The sequence below is a fragment of the Opisthocomus hoazin genome, chromosome 1 (assembly GCF_030867145.1).
Source record: "Opisthocomus hoazin isolate bOpiHoa1 chromosome 1, bOpiHoa1.hap1, whole genome shotgun sequence".
In the NCBI taxonomy this organism is placed as follows: Eukaryota; Metazoa; Chordata; class Aves; order Opisthocomiformes; family Opisthocomidae; genus Opisthocomus; species Opisthocomus hoazin.
In genome coordinates this window covers 123,319,722-123,338,627 of record NC_134414.1, presented here as the reverse complement: position 1 = coordinate 123,338,627, position 18,906 = coordinate 123,319,722, and the positions used below count along the sequence as shown (strand labels likewise).

Genomic DNA, 18,906 nt, shown 5'->3' with positions numbered 1-18,906 from the left:
GCTGAAGAAGACCTCTCTCCAGCTTGTCGCTTACATATTCTGAAGGCATGGGACTGCTCTGCTGTGCATTACAGGGCAGCAAAGAGATGGGCTCTTGCAGACCATGAGACAGGTGGGCACCACATGCATGAAATCAAGGTGCTACTGTGGGTTTTTCTATTTGGGTTACTTTGAGCAGAAGGCTTCTGCAGATGGAGTACTATGCAGACCCTCATTGTCTCTGCCGCTTCACAATCCTCCCTGCCACGCAGTGTTACTTGCCCGTACATTTCAGACAGAACAGAAGCATCTGGTTCAGTGGGTCCCAGATAGCCTCAGCATCACATAGCAAAAGCAAAGGCTGTGGCAGGAAGCGTGAGACAAGGACCAGTGGTGTGTGTCTCACCAGAGAGGTGTCTGAGGCGTGGCAGACCTGCTGCTGGGAGGTCTCCCAGGTTCCTCTTTGTCTGTGCATCAGAGCGGGTATCCGTACAGAGGTTTTCTTTTTATCAGCCCTGTTGCTAAGCCCCCTACACAAGAAAGTCCTTATCCATTTTTGCAGGATCTTGGACGTTCCTTCCATCTCTTGGAAAGAGAAAGCTGCAAATATCCACAGGTGCCCTGAAGGAAACAGAGCGTTCCCGTGGCACTCTGTCACTGGAGATCTGTCAGTGCCCATGGGGGCATCCCGGGAGCTCCAGAAATCCTGGCCCTGACTCTTGCAAGTTCCTTCCTCGGAGGTACTACAGGCTGGAGAAACCACGTGTACCTTGTCCATAATTAGGCCCAGAGCCCTTCTGTAGCAGTTCCTGATCTCAGCACGTTTCTGCAACGTGCTTTTTGTAATCTGTGGATTATTTTTAAGTGGCCCTGCCACAGAGATAGCATCTCTAGTTAAGGGTCTGACATCAGCTGTGTTTGGAGACAGGCTAATGGCTGAGATACACTTCTAATCTGACTCAGAACAGTCACTTTTTATGGTCTCTTTGTACTGGAAACTGGAAAAACAGTGTGGTAATGTGTCTCCTTTACTCTTTTCCCCTCACAGTGTCCTCTCATTAAACCTCCTGTTGTGCAGCTCGTTGGCGGCTGTGGGGTGCCACGCAGGGCTGGGTGTTGTCGGAGAGCAGAAGTCTAGCCCCGTGGAAGTTGGATGGATTGTGCTGAAAGGGGGATCACCTGCAGGTTGTCTCTGAAGCAATTTCTTTGATCAAGGAGGAGTTCGGAGTTCAAGCATAGCTCTCTGGCTAGTTTCGTTTAACAAAGAAAGAATTCATATTCTTATGAATATGAATCTTCATCAGTCTCTTCATCTTCACCAGTCTCTGGGACCCAGCTGCCCACCCCAGAAGCATTTCTCAGGCTTGCCCCCTGTTCCTGCCTTGTGGCTTCACAGTTAAACTCTAATAAAAACCCCTCAAAGTGTGTTTAAAAGAAATTTCTCATGCATGAATAGCTGTAGATGTGGACTGGACAGGTAAGCTAACATGGCTGCAGGCCTCCCTCGCCACGCTGTGCTGCACAGTCCAGGCTGTACCTGTCCTGGCAGCCTGTGGGGTAGCGTGGCCATGCCACTTCACCGCAGGGGGATGGACGGATGAACAAGCGGACAGCCATCAGCCATCAGTGTCTCCTGGCATGGGGCTGGTGCTGGGGCAGGAGCCCTCCGCAGCCTGTGGAGCCGGCTCTGTGCATCGCTGGAGCCGCGGGTTTATTTTCTGTTTCCACACGTTGAGTTGCAGCATTTAGCTCTGCCGCCTCGCTGTGCGTGGGGTCAGGCCTGTGTATTTCCCCAGTTAGTGCCGACATGCGTTAACGACGGTAAAAATAGGAGCGCTGCTTACGCTTACCAGCCTATTTAAAGGAAGATGTGCGGAGCTAGTGTGTACAAATTTACCTCGTAATACTTCACAGCTTATTTCCTGCTTTACTTACTAAATCGTGTTTTTCAACCCCGCTGCTCCATCACTGCCTTATGTCAGGTAAGGGATGAATTTCCCTGCTCCTTTCGTGACCCCACCAGTGACTGAAAGGACAAAAAGGCCATGTGAGCTTGCAGCTCACCAAGTAAAAGAGATTTTAGTTCACCTTCCAACTACAAGTTCTCGTCTCTTTTCTATCTTCCCTTCTTGTGGTTTCTGTTAAGCTTCACCAGGTGTTTTTTGTCTGCAATAGTCACACAGAGCTTTATATATCTTTATATAAAAGGGGGAAGTGAATTCTCTGGCTAGCCAAGGGTGTTATGAGCATTCATTAGCAGTGTAGAAATAAGTGTCTAATCTCATCTAAACATTTTGTTATATATGAAATTTGAGAGGGTTGCTCTTAAGAAGAGGCTGCTGATTCATGACAACACAGATTGTGCGTGTGCTCTCATCTTTGTCCTGGCTGTGACTTCCCTTTTTTTTTTTTTTTTTTTTTCCCCCCCAGCTAGTGAGGATGTGAGGGACAGAAGGAGCCTAATGGGACTTCATACACTGCGTGATGTATGGGGCACTTGCAGTCAGAGATATTGAACTCATAAATGTACTCATTTGCCCTGGAGTCACTGAGAGGGAGACTAAATACAGGACACTGCAATGTCACAGTCACGCAGAGTCACTGCTGTAACAACAGAGCTACAGTAGAAAGGCCATATTTTTCTTTGTTTCTACTGCAAATCTGTAAATGAGCTCTGTGACGGTCTGATCATTGACTGGAGGAGGAGGTGAACTTTTGCTCGATTTGGCTGGATGCAGACCCCTTTTGCATTTTGTTATTTTTCTGAGATTCTGAACATTTTGGGGTGCTATTTTGAAGTGACCCTGCAGATGCTGTCTGTTCTGTCTCGTGTCTCCACCACAGCACTGCAACCCTAAGCTCTACCAGCTTGTCCTTCAAGCATGAAGGTGAAAAGAAGTTGAATGTGCACGTCTGAGGCAGATGGTTATCCCCAGTCTCGCGCTGGTATTTGAGAGAGATTTTCTTCATGTCACTTCAGCAGCACAGAAGGAAATGAAAGTGTTTCTTACTGTAAATACTTTTCTCTCTCCCCCTTCCTCTGCACTGCTGTGAGTGTCTGAAGACTCACTTCACTGCTTTTCTCAGAGAAGGCTATTTCTGTCACATCTTAGATCAATTCAGGCCTGTCCTATGCACGTATGATAAAAGCAGGATGGTGTTATGGTAGCCTTGAACAAACTTGTAAATTTTGGACACTGGAAGCAGGAGGTGAGATGTAATTGTCATTGCTAAGAAGTCAGAGGGGCCAAACCACTGGCTGACATGTGGAATTATCAAGCAGAGCCGAATTGTTTGAAAAATAGTGCAGACCACACTCAAGGGGTTTAACCATTTCTCAGAAATGCGTGTATACATGTAATTCCACCATGTGGAGCTTCCTTAATGGGCTGTGTCTATGTCTGTGTCCAGAGAAACAACATTGTGTAATCCACCTCGGCACTCAGTGCAAAATGCCAGCAGGCTTGAAGCCATCTCAACGAGTGTGAACAAAGCGACTGGCCCGTTGCGGCCCTGTAGATGACTGATTCACAGTAGTTCTTCGAGACTGGCTTTTCAATCTCGTCCCTGGGAGATGTACTCCAGCCAGAGCTGAGGTGGCTTTTGGGCTGCGTTCAGTCTGGGTTTGCAATGCAAATGAACTCCCCATAACCTTTATTCTTTGCCTGGGGCAGCTGTGCGGAGCCCTTTCCTGCGTGGCAGGTATCATTCGGTCGCTAGAAGAGCCCAGCAAAGTTCAGGCTGGCAACATAGCCTTTGCGTACACAGGGAGAGCCTTCTTCCACACCGCCTGCTGCTGAGACTCTCCATGAGTGACTGTTGTTGGTACTTCAGAAAATCAGCTGGTCTGCATGTGCAGTGCTTTATCGGACTGGACTGATTTCTCTTCCCTGGGTGGGGATCCTGTCCTTCGATAAACTGGAAACGAATGAAAGAAATAGGTGTTTCACCTTTGCTCGGTCTCAGCATTAGCTGCCTAGACAGGGTGAGCTGACCAGGAGATATTTTTGTCCCTTCTCACCTCTCAGCCATATTCTGACCCTTGCAGCCAGCTCCAAGGTGCGGGACTTTGCAGAGCACATTGTGGCTCATGTTGGTTCAGCCCGAGATCAGTCACCCAAAACCTTGCAGGTCTATTTTGAAACATCATTCAATCTGTCCACTATGGAGTTTCTTTTCTTTTTTTTTCACTCTTGCTTCTGACATCATTTCCTGAACGCTATATTCACTGAGCTCTGTAGTCAGATCATCTTCTCGGCGTATGATGCAAGGAGATCTTTAAAATGGATTTCAGCTCTCCTTTTACTCTGCAGTGCTTGCTGGCGATGATAACTGTTACTCATGGTAAGTGGGATTTTTCTTTATGAAGTTGGCACAGATTTGCCTAGATGAGCAGACACCTTAATTTTGCTCCAAGATCTTTTAAGGACTCTGCTAGGTTTGGGGAGACATGGAATAACGTATCTGCTAATGCGTGAAAGAGGCAGTCACACCAAAGTAAGACAGATTATTTTTGTAGTAAATGAATGATAACTAACAGTATAATACTTTCTCAATGTACTGCTTCTGTAAAAGCATTTCAGGGGAGAACGTAAGGTCTTTGTATGCAGAATGCTGGCTAGAGGGGCTGGAAAGCGATGTGGTCCTGCTCCTAATGCTCGGTGTGACCTTGGGTTAGTCCCTGAGCTGCTGTCACCCTGCCGTTTACCCATCTCTGATCTGCATATGGCAATTTAATAATGTGCAAGGATACTGTGAGACTTGTTCAAGTTAAAACTGCGACCCTACTCTTTGGGTAAAAGCAGCAGTGCAGGCAGCAATTGTTTTTGCTACCCTCTGTACAAGATCCATGGCATTGGTGTCCCAAGGATGTTCCTTTGCACAGTCTCCCAGGTCTGAGGGGCGGTGGCAGATGGTCGTGTCAAATCTGGGGAGAGAAAAGGCCAGCTGCTCAGCCTTTCATCGCCCTGTGCGCATGGTGTGCGCACCAATCCCATCTTATCAGGGGGGAAAGTTGGCTGTTATAGAAGGCTTCCCACTCCTCTGATTTTCAGTTACTGGTGACCCCAGCCTGTCACTAGGGGTGTCTCTGTCCCACTTATGTCTCACCAGGGCATTTGCCTTTCTGGTAGGCAGCCGAGAGGGGATGGATGGACACGCCAAGCTTGCCGCTCACACTCTGTGCCTCTCTTTTCAGGCTCTGCCACCTGGACTGGTGTGCTCAGTGGCGGCTCAGCAGTCTTTTCTATGGGAATTCAAAGTCTGCAGCACATCTCCAGAATGAGCAAGAGGGATGTGAGATGCTTGACAGCTGTCTTAAATGATACTCTGTTGGCCGAGTGCGGCAATTCTGCTGGCAGATGCCTGAACTTGCAGAATGGTTCTCTAGTGCTGAGGAGTGTGGAGAAAGAGGATGAAGGAAAATATGAGTTTGTTTTTCACAACACCACCAGATTTTTTACACTGGAAGTATTTGGTAAGTGGCCTTGTTAGCAACAATAATTTTTGAGCTTGTGAGCCTGGCTGGAAGCTGCTGCCTTCAAATTCTTCCCAAGAGACTGCTTGAGCTTGCAGGAGCTATAGGTGTCTCTGGAACAGCTTTGTAAGCCTCTGGAACCTCAGGCAGCAGTAATGGTGAGTGTAAACTAACGGATGCTTTTTGCATCTGTGTTGTCAGTCTCTGCTGTCTGTTGAGCCTTCCTTGAAGTAGCCAGACAGCTGAGCTACGTGCTGTTTTTTCTGCTTTAAGAGACAGTAGCATGAAGTGTTTGTAGAGTCGAGCCTATAGTGTGTAGACATGTAGCTGGAGGTTTCAGCCCATTTCCAGAGTACTCGCCTTGATGGCTCTCACTGACCGACAGCATTTTGCTGCCTATGGACATGCTTCCTTAAGGAGTTAACCCTACCTGACTGGGCTCTGGAAGCTGAACTGGACTTCTGTGTAGGTGTGGGTTGAGGCTTCGTGCAGCTGAGGAAAAGTGCTAAAGTAATCTGGGTGTCACTTTTTGACTCTTAGCTGCCCGCGAGCAGCTTGGATGTCAGCATCATCTGAGTCTATTCAGAGGCCAGCGATAGGTACCTTACCGTGTCAGTCTCCTGCTGTCCTCCCTGTGGCCTCAGAATTGCCGCTCCCCTGCACGTGCCTGCTCACCCATCTGCGGGGTGTAAAGACAGAAATAAAGTTGCTTTGGTAGAGGATCCAGCTAATTGCTTGGGTTAATATGGAGAAGGCTTAAATGGGTTTGCCCCCCTGCTGAACAGTGCTCCAGATAGCCAGCAACCATTGCTCTGGTCCTCATCTGCACCGTTCCTGTTGCAGGGCTTTCGCTTACACAGGCTTCTAAAAGAAATTGAAGCGTATGAAATTGTAATGAAAACGTCTAAGCAAACTGGTGTCTCAGTGAAGACAAATGGATCCTTATGCCATTTGGGCACAAACAGGCAGAACTGTTGCTGAGAGTAGGTCAAAGATGTGACTCCTTGGCGTGAAGATCAGGGACTTAGACTGGAAGTAGGCAGAGACTGCAGAAGTATCCTGGTTTTAACCTCCATTTCAGGGGGTTTGCTTTGGGAACTTCTGTCTCCTTCTCATGTACTGTTGCCACACATTAGTTAAAGAAAAAATTTCACAGCAAAGGTATTCCTGGAGGCAGTGAATTTTAGATGAAGTTGATGTCCTAGTTGAAGAAAGTGATTTCTGAGCCTATTTACATGGATGTTTTAATAGATGTTCTCAGTGTGACTCTTACTGTCATAAAACCATACCGCTTCTCTGTCTAGTCTGTATTTGCAGTCATAAATGTGGGAAATAGGCTGGCTCCTTGTAGTAGACTGAAAGACAGAAATTCAGGAAAGTTAATCAGATCAATGATTTATACGTTTGTTTTAAATTGTCCTAGTCTGGGTCATCCTATTTAACTGTGGGTGTCTGGTGTTGGTACCTATGCTGGGCATGATTTGCACTAGTTCCTCTCTAAAATGGAAGAAGAAGCAGAGTGACAGCAAAAGCACAAACCTCTTGTTGAGGGGAGGGCTGAATCTCCTCTGAAGCTACGGGTATCTGCTGATTACAGAGGAAGCCTCTGGCTGGCAGATGCTTTAGGTGTTTCCACTGTCCTCTCAGATCAGGGGCTTGTATTTTTAGCTTTTTCAATTTCAATAAGGAAAATGAAGAGATGCCAGATTTTTGTGGCATCCTCAAAATAGGGAGCAAGAGTTGCTCACAGGGTTGGGTGGGCACTGCTAAGTATTCCAGGGCTAGGGGCAGGCATTGAAGACTCCGGTTACTTATTTCTGTGCTTCCTGGCTACCAGTAAATGCAGTGGTAGTAAGACTGATGGGGAGGGAAGATCCTGTCCAGCTCATGTTCACTGCTGAGTCTGCTCATCAACTCTCTCTTCTTTGTTCCCATTGCCTCATGCTGTGTGTGACCAGAGCCGGCCATTAGTATCCAGTGCTTCCCTAACGGGACCGGAGAGTTGTCCTGCGACGTGACCAGCAATGAGAGCACCAGTTTTAGGTGGCTGCTGAATGGGACTGCACTGAGAGCCCCTGAGGCTTGTGTTAAGGATGGTGGGAAGAAGGTTCACCTGGACAAAACCGTGCCTGGGGAGTTTGTATGTGAGGTTTACCACGGGAACAGCATCACGAGGACCAGGCCTGTTGTGCTGTCTTGCAACTATGGTGAGTAATGGCATCTTCAGAAAATCTCCCTTTTGGTCTCTTGCAGCAGGAATCTAAGGATCTGTTACTGTCTGCATAATACCAAACTCTTTTGTCCTCTGGCAGCTGCCTTCCAGACTTACCACATCCTCACTTTAGAAAGTGTCCCCTTGACTTCCTTCTCCCTCCTGTGTCTCGGACTGACACAGCCTATAACCACAGAAGGAATGAAAGTTTGTTCAGAAGGTCCTTCTACTCAACTCTGCCACAAGTCTGTGTGTCTGTTCTGCTTCCCAGTGATGCAGATCTTGCACCCTCCTGTGCACCGATCCTCTGTGCCAGTTTAGAAACATGAGCTGCTTCCTACTCTGACACTCATCCATTACGCAGACGGCCTTCCCATTTCTGCAACATCCCTGTAGAAACACACCTCTGCTAGTTTAGTCCTGTTGCTGCTGGACTCAGCTGAGGTGTTTTACCTTGTCTCCTTTCTCCTGATCAAGGCCAGCTGCACAAAGATTTACCAGTCTATACAAATGTCTCTCCATCAGCCCTGCACCATCAGAAGTGGGGTAAAGACACAAGTCATTTAACTTACGAAATGTAGGGTTTTTCCCCTCCATGTCCCTGCTTGGATATGTAGTTCTGTGAGAAGGCTGTGACTCTATCCATTTGCAACCTAGCCATAAATGCCGAGTACGCTGCTTGAATGAGGCCATATGTTAATGAGACGGAAAGCCCAGATGCTGGGACTGATCAAAACTGCCAGAACCGCATGATGCAAAGCACTGGGCTGTGTTGGAAGATCACATTTATTTAAAAAAAACAAAACAAAACTTTTTTGATTATGTAATCTTGGGTGTGATTTTACTTGCATCTCCAGTAGTAAAGGTGCTTCTCTTCTCTGGCAGTGAAGATGGTCATTAAAACCACATCAGGGTGGTATAATTTAACCATAAGGTTTTTGACTAATTTCACTGTAATTAAATTAATCACCTTTGCTACTAGAGAAATTGTACTGTGTGATAACACCTAGCATTTTAGAAATTAGGTCTGAGGCACTCTAACTCTACAGCGGATATTGTCTTTTCTTCTGTGGTTGGCATACAGTTGTTTTGAGGGCAAAATTACTGACATAAACCCTGTATCGTGTGTGCTGGCATTCAGCAGAAATGCTGTGGGCTGTTCGTGCCTGACTGTATTGGTACTGCTGGCCAATCTGTACAAATTTGGCATTTGTGATTGCGGAGCAGTGATTTTAACTTTATTCAGTTAAATTGGTCAAAGGTTATTCAGTGTAGTTGGACCCAAGTTGATTGAGGCACTGGGGAATGAGAATGCAAACATCCATGAGCTGTTCAGTCAAGCCCTGTGATAAATCACACGGGTGCTGACAGTTACCATTGTTTATTCTGGGTGGCTGCCCAGTCCGCTGGGTGCAATACCAGTTCCCCATTTCCTCTTGAAAAGCCCCCAGGGGACTTTAGTGATGGCTCTGTTGGGATGGAGGCACGCATGAACACGTATTTGGAAGGGTCTGAGGGCAAGAAAATAGCAGCAATTCTACTTTTTAGTGACCAAATGCAATCACCTTCGTAAAAGTGAACTAAAGCAGTTCTGAACACTAGTAAAGTGATGAGAGAAATTAGTTCAATTAAATTAATTAAAGAGTAATTAATTATTTTTGTGGGTTATTATTTGCTCCAAAGGGCTGAATATAGTTTTTTCACTGTGGGTATAAGATCTATGTAAAAACATCTATTTGGGCAACCTGTTGGATTATGAAATTAATTTTAAATAACAGTTAGTATAAAACAATTCAGCAGAAATACTGTAAACTTCCCAGGCACCAAAGGGCTCTGATCCCGCAGGATCTAAAGCAGAGGATTCAGAAGTAAAGTCACACCAGGACACATATAAAACGGATTTTATTGATTTGTGTTTTATTACTTGTTTTATTTCTGAGTTTCAACACAGTTTTTTATGTCAAAAAGACATCTTTAACAAAAGGCAAATTTTTAGGAAAAAATATTCAGGAAAATATTTCCAACAGACACTCATGCCTTTGACAGTTTGTGCGTTTGGGGTCTTGAGAACAACCTCCAGATGAACCTGTTGGTTTCCCCAGTGCGGTGCTGTGCAGCCATGTGCGCAGCTGAGCAGCAGGCAAATGATTCCAAAAGGGATGGCACAGGTTTACGTAAGGAGTTTTAAGGAGCTGTATTAGTGACGTGTATGTTTTTTTCATATGGGAAGAAGAGTTTTCCTGCTGGCTGCCCCAGGCTGGAGCAAATAGTCTTAGTGAAGGAGTGAGTCTGGACGGTTGTCTCCTTCTGTAAGTCTGTGATGCCCTCTACCAGCTTCTCTGCTCAGCAGCAACTTATGTGTGAGTCTGACCTGTCAAAGCAACCCCGAGCAAGGCACTCTGACCAGGGTAATAATTACCACTGACTTGTGTGTGGCCTTCTGCTCAGCCATCTGTAGCTGTCGCCTCCTGCTAGGTGTTTCGCGTGATCTCAGTTGGGAAGGGGAATAAAGAAAAATCTTTTCCCAGTCAGCAGTGAAGCCGGTATCCTACAGCTCTGTCCCCTGTGGCTGGAGTCTCTGGTACCTGAGGAAGTGCAGACTCTGATCAGACTTGCTTTGAGGTTGGTGTAGTCATTATATGGCTGTCCTAAGTGTACCCTCTGGAGCCTAATATGAGCTCAGAGGGTAGACCACAGCTTTCCTTTCAGCAGCTCCTAGATTAGGTCTCCCTCCTCAGCTGCCTGCTCTCATAAAACTTGTTGAAATGTAGTATCTTTCAAACCACCACCTTCCCTGTTAAATTAGATCAAAACTTTCAAATAATCTTAGATGTTAATGGTTAGAGTAAGAACAAATGCACACAGCACAGTCACACAAGTCTCTTCTCTTAACAAAAAATTCCACACCACAATTAAATGATATGACATAAATCACGATGTGCCACAGTTCACAGTATCAGCTCCCTGATCCAAACCAAAGCAACAGTAATGCCCACATGCTCTGATCTGTCTGCAAGGTTTCTCCTGTTTGGAGAAAGAAGCTTGTCCACCTTGGTAACTAACAAAGCCGCCTGCTTCTTGCAGGGGACCTGCTGCAGTACCCGTGGTCCATTTACATCCTGGCAGGGTGCGCAGGGGGTGCGGTTATCCTGGTGGTGGTTGTGTCCTCAGTCATCTGTTGCTGCATGAAGAGGAGACACAAGTTCATCCCAGTGCCTTCAGGTGAGTGAAGAATGCTGTTGCCCCCTGGGATCCAGTCTCACAGATGACTGTGTTTGTGCAGACTGGGATTAAAATAGCCTCAGCACAAATTGGCCTCAGCTGGGTGGCTACTCATCTTCCAGCCAGCCTTCCCTTGACCCGCTGGAGCAGAAAGCTGCTTGCTGACAGGCAACTGTTACAACCAGTGGGGTCTTGAATTAAACCCTGCTTTTGCTTTTTCCACCTCACACTTGTCACCATGTGCTCCTGGCTAGAAAGAAACACAGCAAAACCTTTCATACGGGCTAGAAAACTGAGCCTCATTCAGGTCTGATCCTGAAAGGACCTGAGGGCTTCTGATGGCAGCCCTTTGTCAGCACCAGTCCCTGAGTGCAATCTGCTCATGCCCAGTGAGGCCACCTCAAGCTGTGACCCTGCCGGCATGGCCAAGCTGGTCTCTGGCATGTTGGCGGTGGCCCTCTGTACTCGGCATCTGTCTGCTCTGGGAATGGAGCCAGTGCCACGTGAAGAGGAGACGCATGCTTGTGTTGGTGGTCTGGCCTGGAAATGAAGGAGCTGAGACTGCTGTGATGTGGGGGACTTCTTTCCTTCAAGTCTCTGGTTTTGGTTTTACAGAGGAGGAGAAGGATGATGGACTAACAATGTCCATGGTCTCCAGTGAAGGTGTGAAGAGCCCCCCCAATGGAGACCATGTCGAGGCTCAAGCTGCCCAGATTGACTGTCCTTCAAAGCCTGGTGGGTCCAGGGACTTGTTCTGAGTCAGACAGGTAGCCCGTTTAGGAGGGTGAAGGGCAAAATGGATGTGTGTGGCTGATAGGGGAGGAGCAGGCTGCCTGGGACTCGCTAGCACAGGGAAAGTGCTGCATCTTGTCCAGATGACAGAAGTTGCAGCAGGTCATCTATCAGTACCTTACTTGTGCTCTGCTTCTGCACAGGAGTAGCTCCTGCCCTCACCCAGCTGTGAGATGTAGCGGCAGCCATCTCATGAGCATGCTGCAGAGGGTATTGCCAGCAGACTGCAGACTTGTCTGTTCCAGTATCTGCTGTACTAAAACATGCATCTCTCAGACACTGCAATCCCCCGAACCTTAGCGTTTTTCTTGCAGTTTTGTCATCCCCCTCCATTGTTAACAGTTTGTAAGAATTTACATTGTTTTTGTAAGCAGTCATCTTCAGGATGGCATCCACCAATATGCTGAGCTGTAAACACAGCTCAATCCCATCAAAGTCAGAGGCTTCTGTATTTTCTTAAATTGGGGCTAAAGTGGGAATACAGTCACTTTTGAAATCCTTCAGAGAAATCAAGAATAAAACCCCACAGCTTTAGCATAGTATGGTCAAGAGAGTGCAACGATAAAAACCTTTCAGAGATCTCCTGTTCTGTGGGTGCTTGATGTTAATACTCCACTGCCTGCATTACATTTCCCTCAATTTTGTTTCACAAAGACAAACTCTGGCAGCACCTTCCCTGGTAATGCACCACCATTAGCTGAAGTAGATCTAGCAGAGACACGAACTCGAGCAACATAACATAGGTCACAGCCTGGTCTCAGCATTGCTGTCTCCACTGCTGGTGTCCTTCACTGTACCATGAACAGCCTCTCGGCAGCTCAGCTATGCTTTATGTCTAACCTTGGATGCTGCTTTGCCCTGCCTTCAGAATATTAAATGCTACTTGTGAACATAGTGCAAGGAAGAAAAAAAAAATTGCTGTAAGTCATTCAGGTCATTGTTTAATATTAATATATTTAAAATGTAGATTTTTTTTTTCAGTAAAAAAATTCTCCATTGTTAGTTTGACTAACAGAGTATCCCCTATTTTAATTTTGTACAAATAAGTAAAAAGCAGAGATGTGTGTGGAGGGTGTTTAGGTGAGAACATATTAAATGTGTGCTGTCAGCCAGCTTTAATTACTCAGATGTAACTGCCTAGACCTGACTTCAGTATTTCAGTGTATTTGGGGCAGTTGAGCCCAGAGAGCTTCAGCTGTGTCTTACCAAGAAAGTCACGATGAACAGCTCAATAAATGAGTAGTTACAAAGAAAATTGAAATTTGGCTTGCAGATGCCTGGGGAGAGGGTTAGGCAGCCTGTGGCATCAGGGGCTGGGGGGAGGATTTCCACAGGGGTGAGCATAATGCGGGCACTTATAAACCATTTCTTCCTTCTTTTCCAGACACTGCCCAGACTGGACAAGACACTGAGCCCCAGCCCCCTGTGGAAGAAAATTTACCAGTGGAGATAGAGCCTGAGGAAATGCCAGACCCAGAGGTCATAGTTGATGTGGAAAGTCAGGAAAATGCCGCAGACTGTTTCCCAGATCCAACTGATGACTGATCTGGCATGCTTGCTGTTCCACCCTGTCTCGAAACCTACGACACCTATCCTTTGCATCCCATAGTTTCATTGTGTGTAAGAATTGGTCCAGAAAATTTTAGCAGGGGAAAAACGTGAGGTGTCAGGCCTGATGACCTCATTTAAAAAAAGAAAAAAAGGAAAAATACACAAAAAAGCACATGCGTGGTGGCTTCAAGGCTACACTGCTGTGGGCTGACAGGTTCACTAAGATGGAGAACTGGACAGCTCTTTGATGCTTTGTCTGTTGACAGACCTGCAGGTAGCTGTAGAGCCCTAGGGGACCGTCTGACATGGCACAGGTGGTTCCTCCTGCTCCCTGCCCACCCCATACCTCGCCTTGTCCTCGCCAGTCAGTGGTTCCTGAGAGGGGCAGACATGACAGGCAGATTGAGGTAGCCTGCCAGTCCCAGACAGAAACAAGGAACTGCCAGAAATTTCCTGAGAAATCCTCTTCTCGGGAGATTTCCAGGCATTTTTCACAGGCCCAGCAAAAAAGCTTGATGGAGGTTTCAGCTAGGTATCTGCTGTGCTGGGTGTTTATCTGAATCGCTCCTCTGAGCTCCAGACCCTTTGTGATTTGGCCCACACCGCTTGCTGCGTGGGCCAGGGGTGGTGGTAGGGGCTGCTGTGTGCAGACCCCGGGAGGTGACGCTGGCTTGCTCGCCTATTGATGCCCTGCAACGGCAAGGTGCTACCGGTTGCCTTTCGCCGGAACGGAACTGCTCAGGTTGCCTGTGAGTTAAAGCAGCTCTGTCATGAGCTTATTTGTGTGCAGCAGAAGGGTGCCTGGGGCTTGGGTGTGTAATTTTGGCAGAAACTTTGATTATAATGCTGAGATCGTTCATCAGTGCAAGCACCAGTGCCTTTAGCGTAATGGGTTAGCTACTGCAGGCTGATGAAGCTGGCCATCTGCCTGTGCATGTAGGCTTTTTCAGTGCTGTGTTGTTTGCATAGACAGCAGCAATTTATAGAATCTCTTAGGCAAGTCTTGCTGTTATGCACGTCCTGTTCTGCTCAGGGCAGGTCTGCGAGCGGAGCAGCTGGGGCGGACCTGCAGGGAAGAAGGACGAGGTGAGGAGCGGGCAAGGACTCGGTCCCCTGCAGCAGGTACCTGAGTCCCTGGCAAAGCTGCCGGGGGCTGCAGGGCTGTCGGGCTGCGGGGAGTGCTGCAGGGTGCAGTGCCAGAGCAAGGTGTGTTGGCTGTACAAGTGCATTTTGGTAGTTGGAAGTGAGGCTTGGTGGTGTTCAACCAGCCCAATGGGCTGGAAAGGCGTGAAGGAGTAAAAGCAGAGATGGGGTAGGTCGGGGCTGAAAGGGATGGGGGGTGTGTGTGTTGCATTCCTCTCTTCCCTTGTCGTTCTGTCCCTGTTTTATATTGTGCTGACATTGTGCCGTGAATCCCTTGGATATAGATTTATGGTATGCCTTTTAAATGCCACCCACGGTCTGCAAGTACCCCAGCAAAATCACAGCCAAGCTTCTCTCCCAGGCAGGGGAGCCGGCGGGATGGCTGCATGCTTACCTGGAAGTACTTTCTGTCTGCGTACACGGCCAAAATCTGTGTCGGTGATGCCCAGCCATAGGTGGTTGTTCCTGTTGTTTCCTTGTCCTGTGACTCTGTTTAGAAGATTTTTGGAGCTTCTGTGCTGTGTTGGTGGTGATTCAGCCTGTCTCTGCTTTTTAAGGCTGCCATAGGAATCCGATTTTCCACGGTCAGAGGGACACAATAAATCTTTTCCTCGTGGTGCTGCACTATCTCCTTTCAGTACAAACATTCCTTAAGGGCCGTGAGTTGAATGGCAAAAATGCGACGCCGAGCACTCGGGGTGACAGCTGCCTGTGGGCAGCAGCGCTGGGTGAATTAGGGGCCAGCATCGCCAAAATGGGGGGACGCAGTGAGCTTTGCTTCTCTTCTGCACTTTCTGGCAGGAGCAGGCAGGGGACAGTCGACTCCAGCACATGCTTAACCTCGAGGGCTCTGAGCTGCGCTGCAGAAGATGCCAGCGTTTCAGGTGCTGAGGGTGGTAGAGCTGGGCCAGCCTTGTCCTGCTGGGCTAGTGCGTCCCGGCTCCAGCTTGCCATAGTGCTGCCTTGCTGCTGCCAGCCCTGGGGGGGCTGGGGGTGCCCTGGCCACTGTTAGCACAGCCACTGGTGCGTCCCCAGGCTGGGAAGGACTCTTCCCGTTGAGGTGGGAATCTGAGACTTGAGCCATCTTTAGGCAGCAGGTAGGACACGGCTGGTTTTCTGTCCTTCCCCTCCCAAGGTGCCGTTCAGCAACAGGGCAAAGGTTTCTGCTACTGTGAGGTCAGGAGAGCAGTTGTGCAGCCTGTGCTCTTCCTTTAACTGCACGTGTTCATGCTCAGATATTGTTCTTTTTTGGTGTTTGCTTTTTTTTTTCTTTACAATGATTTTATTCCTAATAAAAAGATCTGTTTTCTAACGTGTTTTGGAAATGTTTAAGTTCTGTTATTTAATAATTGTTTCTTTATGGTATGCACTGAGTGTACAGGCAGGTTTCCAAATTTTCACCTGGCCAAGTAAATGAAAAGGTGACAAGAAGTTACTGCTGACTACAGCTGACTTGGGTAGTCTAGGGAACAGAGATCACAAGGGCATTCGCTTGTAGGTCTGTCCAGGAGAGGCTGTAGGGCTGTGGCGTACAACTCGTCCCCGTCAGAGCGTGTGTCCTAATGTGCCTGCAGATCCGTGTGCGCTGGCAGCTCACCAAACCCTGCTCTGGTGCTTTGCCCAAAGTGTGAGGTGCAGGGAGATGTCCTCGCTTTATCCATCTTTATCCATCTGTGTTTTCCTGTATTCTCCTAAGCCAGCTTAGTTGTGAGAGAGGATGCTTGACTGCAGAGATCCTTTTGCAAGGAGGAGGTGACTCTCTCGTGCTGACTCTCAGACAAGCGGGCCCAGACAGTGGGTAAAACCAATGTCCTGATGGTTTGTGATCATACAAAATCCCTTGACTTTTACCGTTACAGGCTTGCCCCTGGTACAGTGGTGTAACTGAACACGGGTGATCCTGTCCTGCAGCCTGTGAACCCAGCACCCCAAGGAGCCGCCCACCCGAATCTGCAGTTGTTTTCCAGCCTGACTACAGGGCTGCATCACTCAGGCAATAATGAAGATAATTTTGGGCCTGGGGCTACCTGGCAGAGTGACGGGCCTGGATGTACATGGTGCTATCAGGAATCTGACCAGAAACAGAGATGTCTGTGCTGCCTCCCCAGGGCTTCTGGTGGCCTTGGCGAGGTTGTGCCGTGCCAGCCCTGCCCTCTCCGGGTTGCTGAGGGAGCCCTTGGTGCCGGGGTGCCTCTGGGTGCCTCTGGCCTCCTCTGGGGAGCTGGTGCTTTCCAGGGGAGCGGGGCTGCAAGGAGAGCTGCCAGTCACGCCGTCCTTCCCAGCCACTGGTCCTGTCTGGGGAAGGCTAGAGGGAGGGCAGGGTCCATCCCTCTGCTCCTCGAGTGCTGGTGGGGCAAGTGGAGCTCTGCTCTGTGGGAAATGCGGATGTTTTGGAATGTGGTATCTTTCCACCCGAGACAAACCACCAATGGTTTATAGCACTGTACAGAATGGACATCTAGATTTGTATCCATGTCAGCGTTTTGTGGTGGGAAGAGGAAAAATTTCTCTCTGCTTGTGGCATATGCTAAGCAAGAAATGACATGAAAGGTAATATGTAGTCTTTTGATCATGTAATTCATGCAGTTTATGAATGTAAAAGTGGAACGGAGAATTATCTCACACGAGTTAAAGCATAGGTGAAAGCAAAAGCAGAAAAGAAACACGTTGTATAACAGCGAGCAGAGAAAGGGGAATGATCCCTTTAGATTTTTTTTTAGCATTCATGTTTAACTCATCCCTACAAAATTCTCGTGTTGGTAATGCTCCCTGTCCCAGTAATGAAGCAGTTTGTGCTCTGCTTTCCAACATCCACCCCGGGCTGCCATGCCTGATGTCCCAGTGGCTGGGGCTGTAGCCCTTGGGATCCTCCTTTGGAGCCCAGCACAGGGGCAGAGGAGCCACGACAAGAGCCAGCAGTCTGTGGGGAGCTGGAGGACCAGCCCTCCCCGCCACCATCAGCTCTGCAGAAACAAAAGAGTAGAGGTTGGTGAGTCTGAGAGCAGATAGACAAAACTGATAATGCACCACTTTATGATAGCAAATGAAATGTTTGTTGTAAATACTGAAGAGGCGTGCGAGCAGTGGTTGTATTAGCTTCTGATTAAAATCTCGGTGTAGCTGAAAAGCCCCTCTAGATTCTTAGGCACGTGCTTAGTAAGTTCATGTCACTTTTTATGAATTGTTGGAATTCTTTTCAAAATAAGCAAACAAGAAGAGCTCACGTGTAACTCAGCTGCATGATACAGTGTCACTGATAGACATCTTCAAAACCATTTCCTTAAAGTTAGCCAACAAATTGTAGTGGTGCTAGAAGATCCAGAAGAGTAGGTATGACTACCACCAGGCGGCGAGGAGTGAGATGCCCCGTGGGCTTCCGTTGGTAAACACACAGAACCAGTAACAGAAGTGGGCAAGAAGAGCAGCATCGCCCTGTCTGAGATGGAAGCAGAATTTGGTGATGTGTTGTTGCAGAGGCTTGGATTAGCGTTTGAGTATTGCTCATGCCTTCGGCCAGGCTGCTCGGGGTCTGGGTGCAATCAAACCCTGCCTGTACCAGGCTAGCAGCGGCAAAGTCGCTCCTGAGTATATGCAACGCTCCCCTCTTGCCCTCTGTTGTAAAACAGGCTGGGAAACAACATCAGCAGCCCAGTGAGCACCCTGTGACCTTTGACAACCGGTAACTGCATCCTGCATTGGTTTTGCTTGCAATGAGCTCCGTGTTTCCTTTCTGTAAGATTTTGTGACTCATCTCTCAGGCAGGGGATGTGGCTGGAGACATCAGGGGAGTCTTCAGTGAGAACCTAGAAGGTCCTTAGATGAAGCCCTTCTAAATATTTGTGCTTTTTCAGCAAGCAAATGGTGGCAGGTGTGGTGTTAATTATATCAAGGTTAATTTAACTTGGATACAATCAGTTAAGAGTCATTTCTGGGCTGTGCAGGGCCACTGGAAAGTGCTGCATCCTTCTGGCTGGCCTCCTTTGAATGCCACTTGTGTGGCTCCAGCCTGGCTGGTGGGATGAAGCGGACCTCTTAGCCAGCTCTGGGACTGAGGGACTCCCACCTCCAGCCCTCTTGATCACCAGTAAGCAAGGTGGCTGAATTACACAGCCATCCAGTTTTGATAAGGACTAAAGACACTGTTCCTTGCCCGTACCAAAGAAGACTCCCTGGAGGGCAAAGGATTAAACGTGATGATGAGAGCAGGGCTGGGGGGGCAGAGACACCCCCTTAAAGTCTTCAAATATGGCTAAGCCCCTCAGGAGCTGGATAGCTATTACATTCACGGAGGATGTGAAGAGCCCAGAGCAGTTCTGCCTATGTGTTGTGATGGCATCATTGGCACCTTCATGGGGGTATTTCCCACCTCAGCCAGGAGGTGGGATTTCAGCCCCAAACAGCTCCTCATCCTTGGGGTTCCCCTACCCTCCTGTTGACCAGGAGGGCATGAGGGGCCTGACTTTATCAAATCATTCATTACGCTTGCAGGTTTAGGTAACTGACTGTACCCCTCACCTCACAACGCACCTAC

General features: G+C 48.1%; 1 protein-coding gene across 1 annotated transcript; it reads left to right on the top strand.

Moving 5' to 3' along the window:
* Positions 1 to 4,249: 4,249 nt before the first annotated feature.
* On the top strand, positions 4,250 to 15,627 carry LOC104337344 (uncharacterized). Its single transcript, XM_009943259.2, has 6 exons — positions 4,250 to 4,323; positions 5,177 to 5,455; positions 7,414 to 7,662; positions 10,752 to 10,889; positions 11,505 to 11,624; positions 13,066 to 15,627. The coding sequence occupies exons 1-6, from the start codon at positions 4,263 to 4,265 to the stop codon at positions 13,224 to 13,226; spliced, it is 1,008 nt and encodes a 335-aa protein (XP_009941561.2). The 5' UTR covers positions 4,250 to 4,262; the 3' UTR covers positions 13,227 to 15,627.
* Positions 15,628 to 18,906: the final 3,279 nt, after the last annotated feature.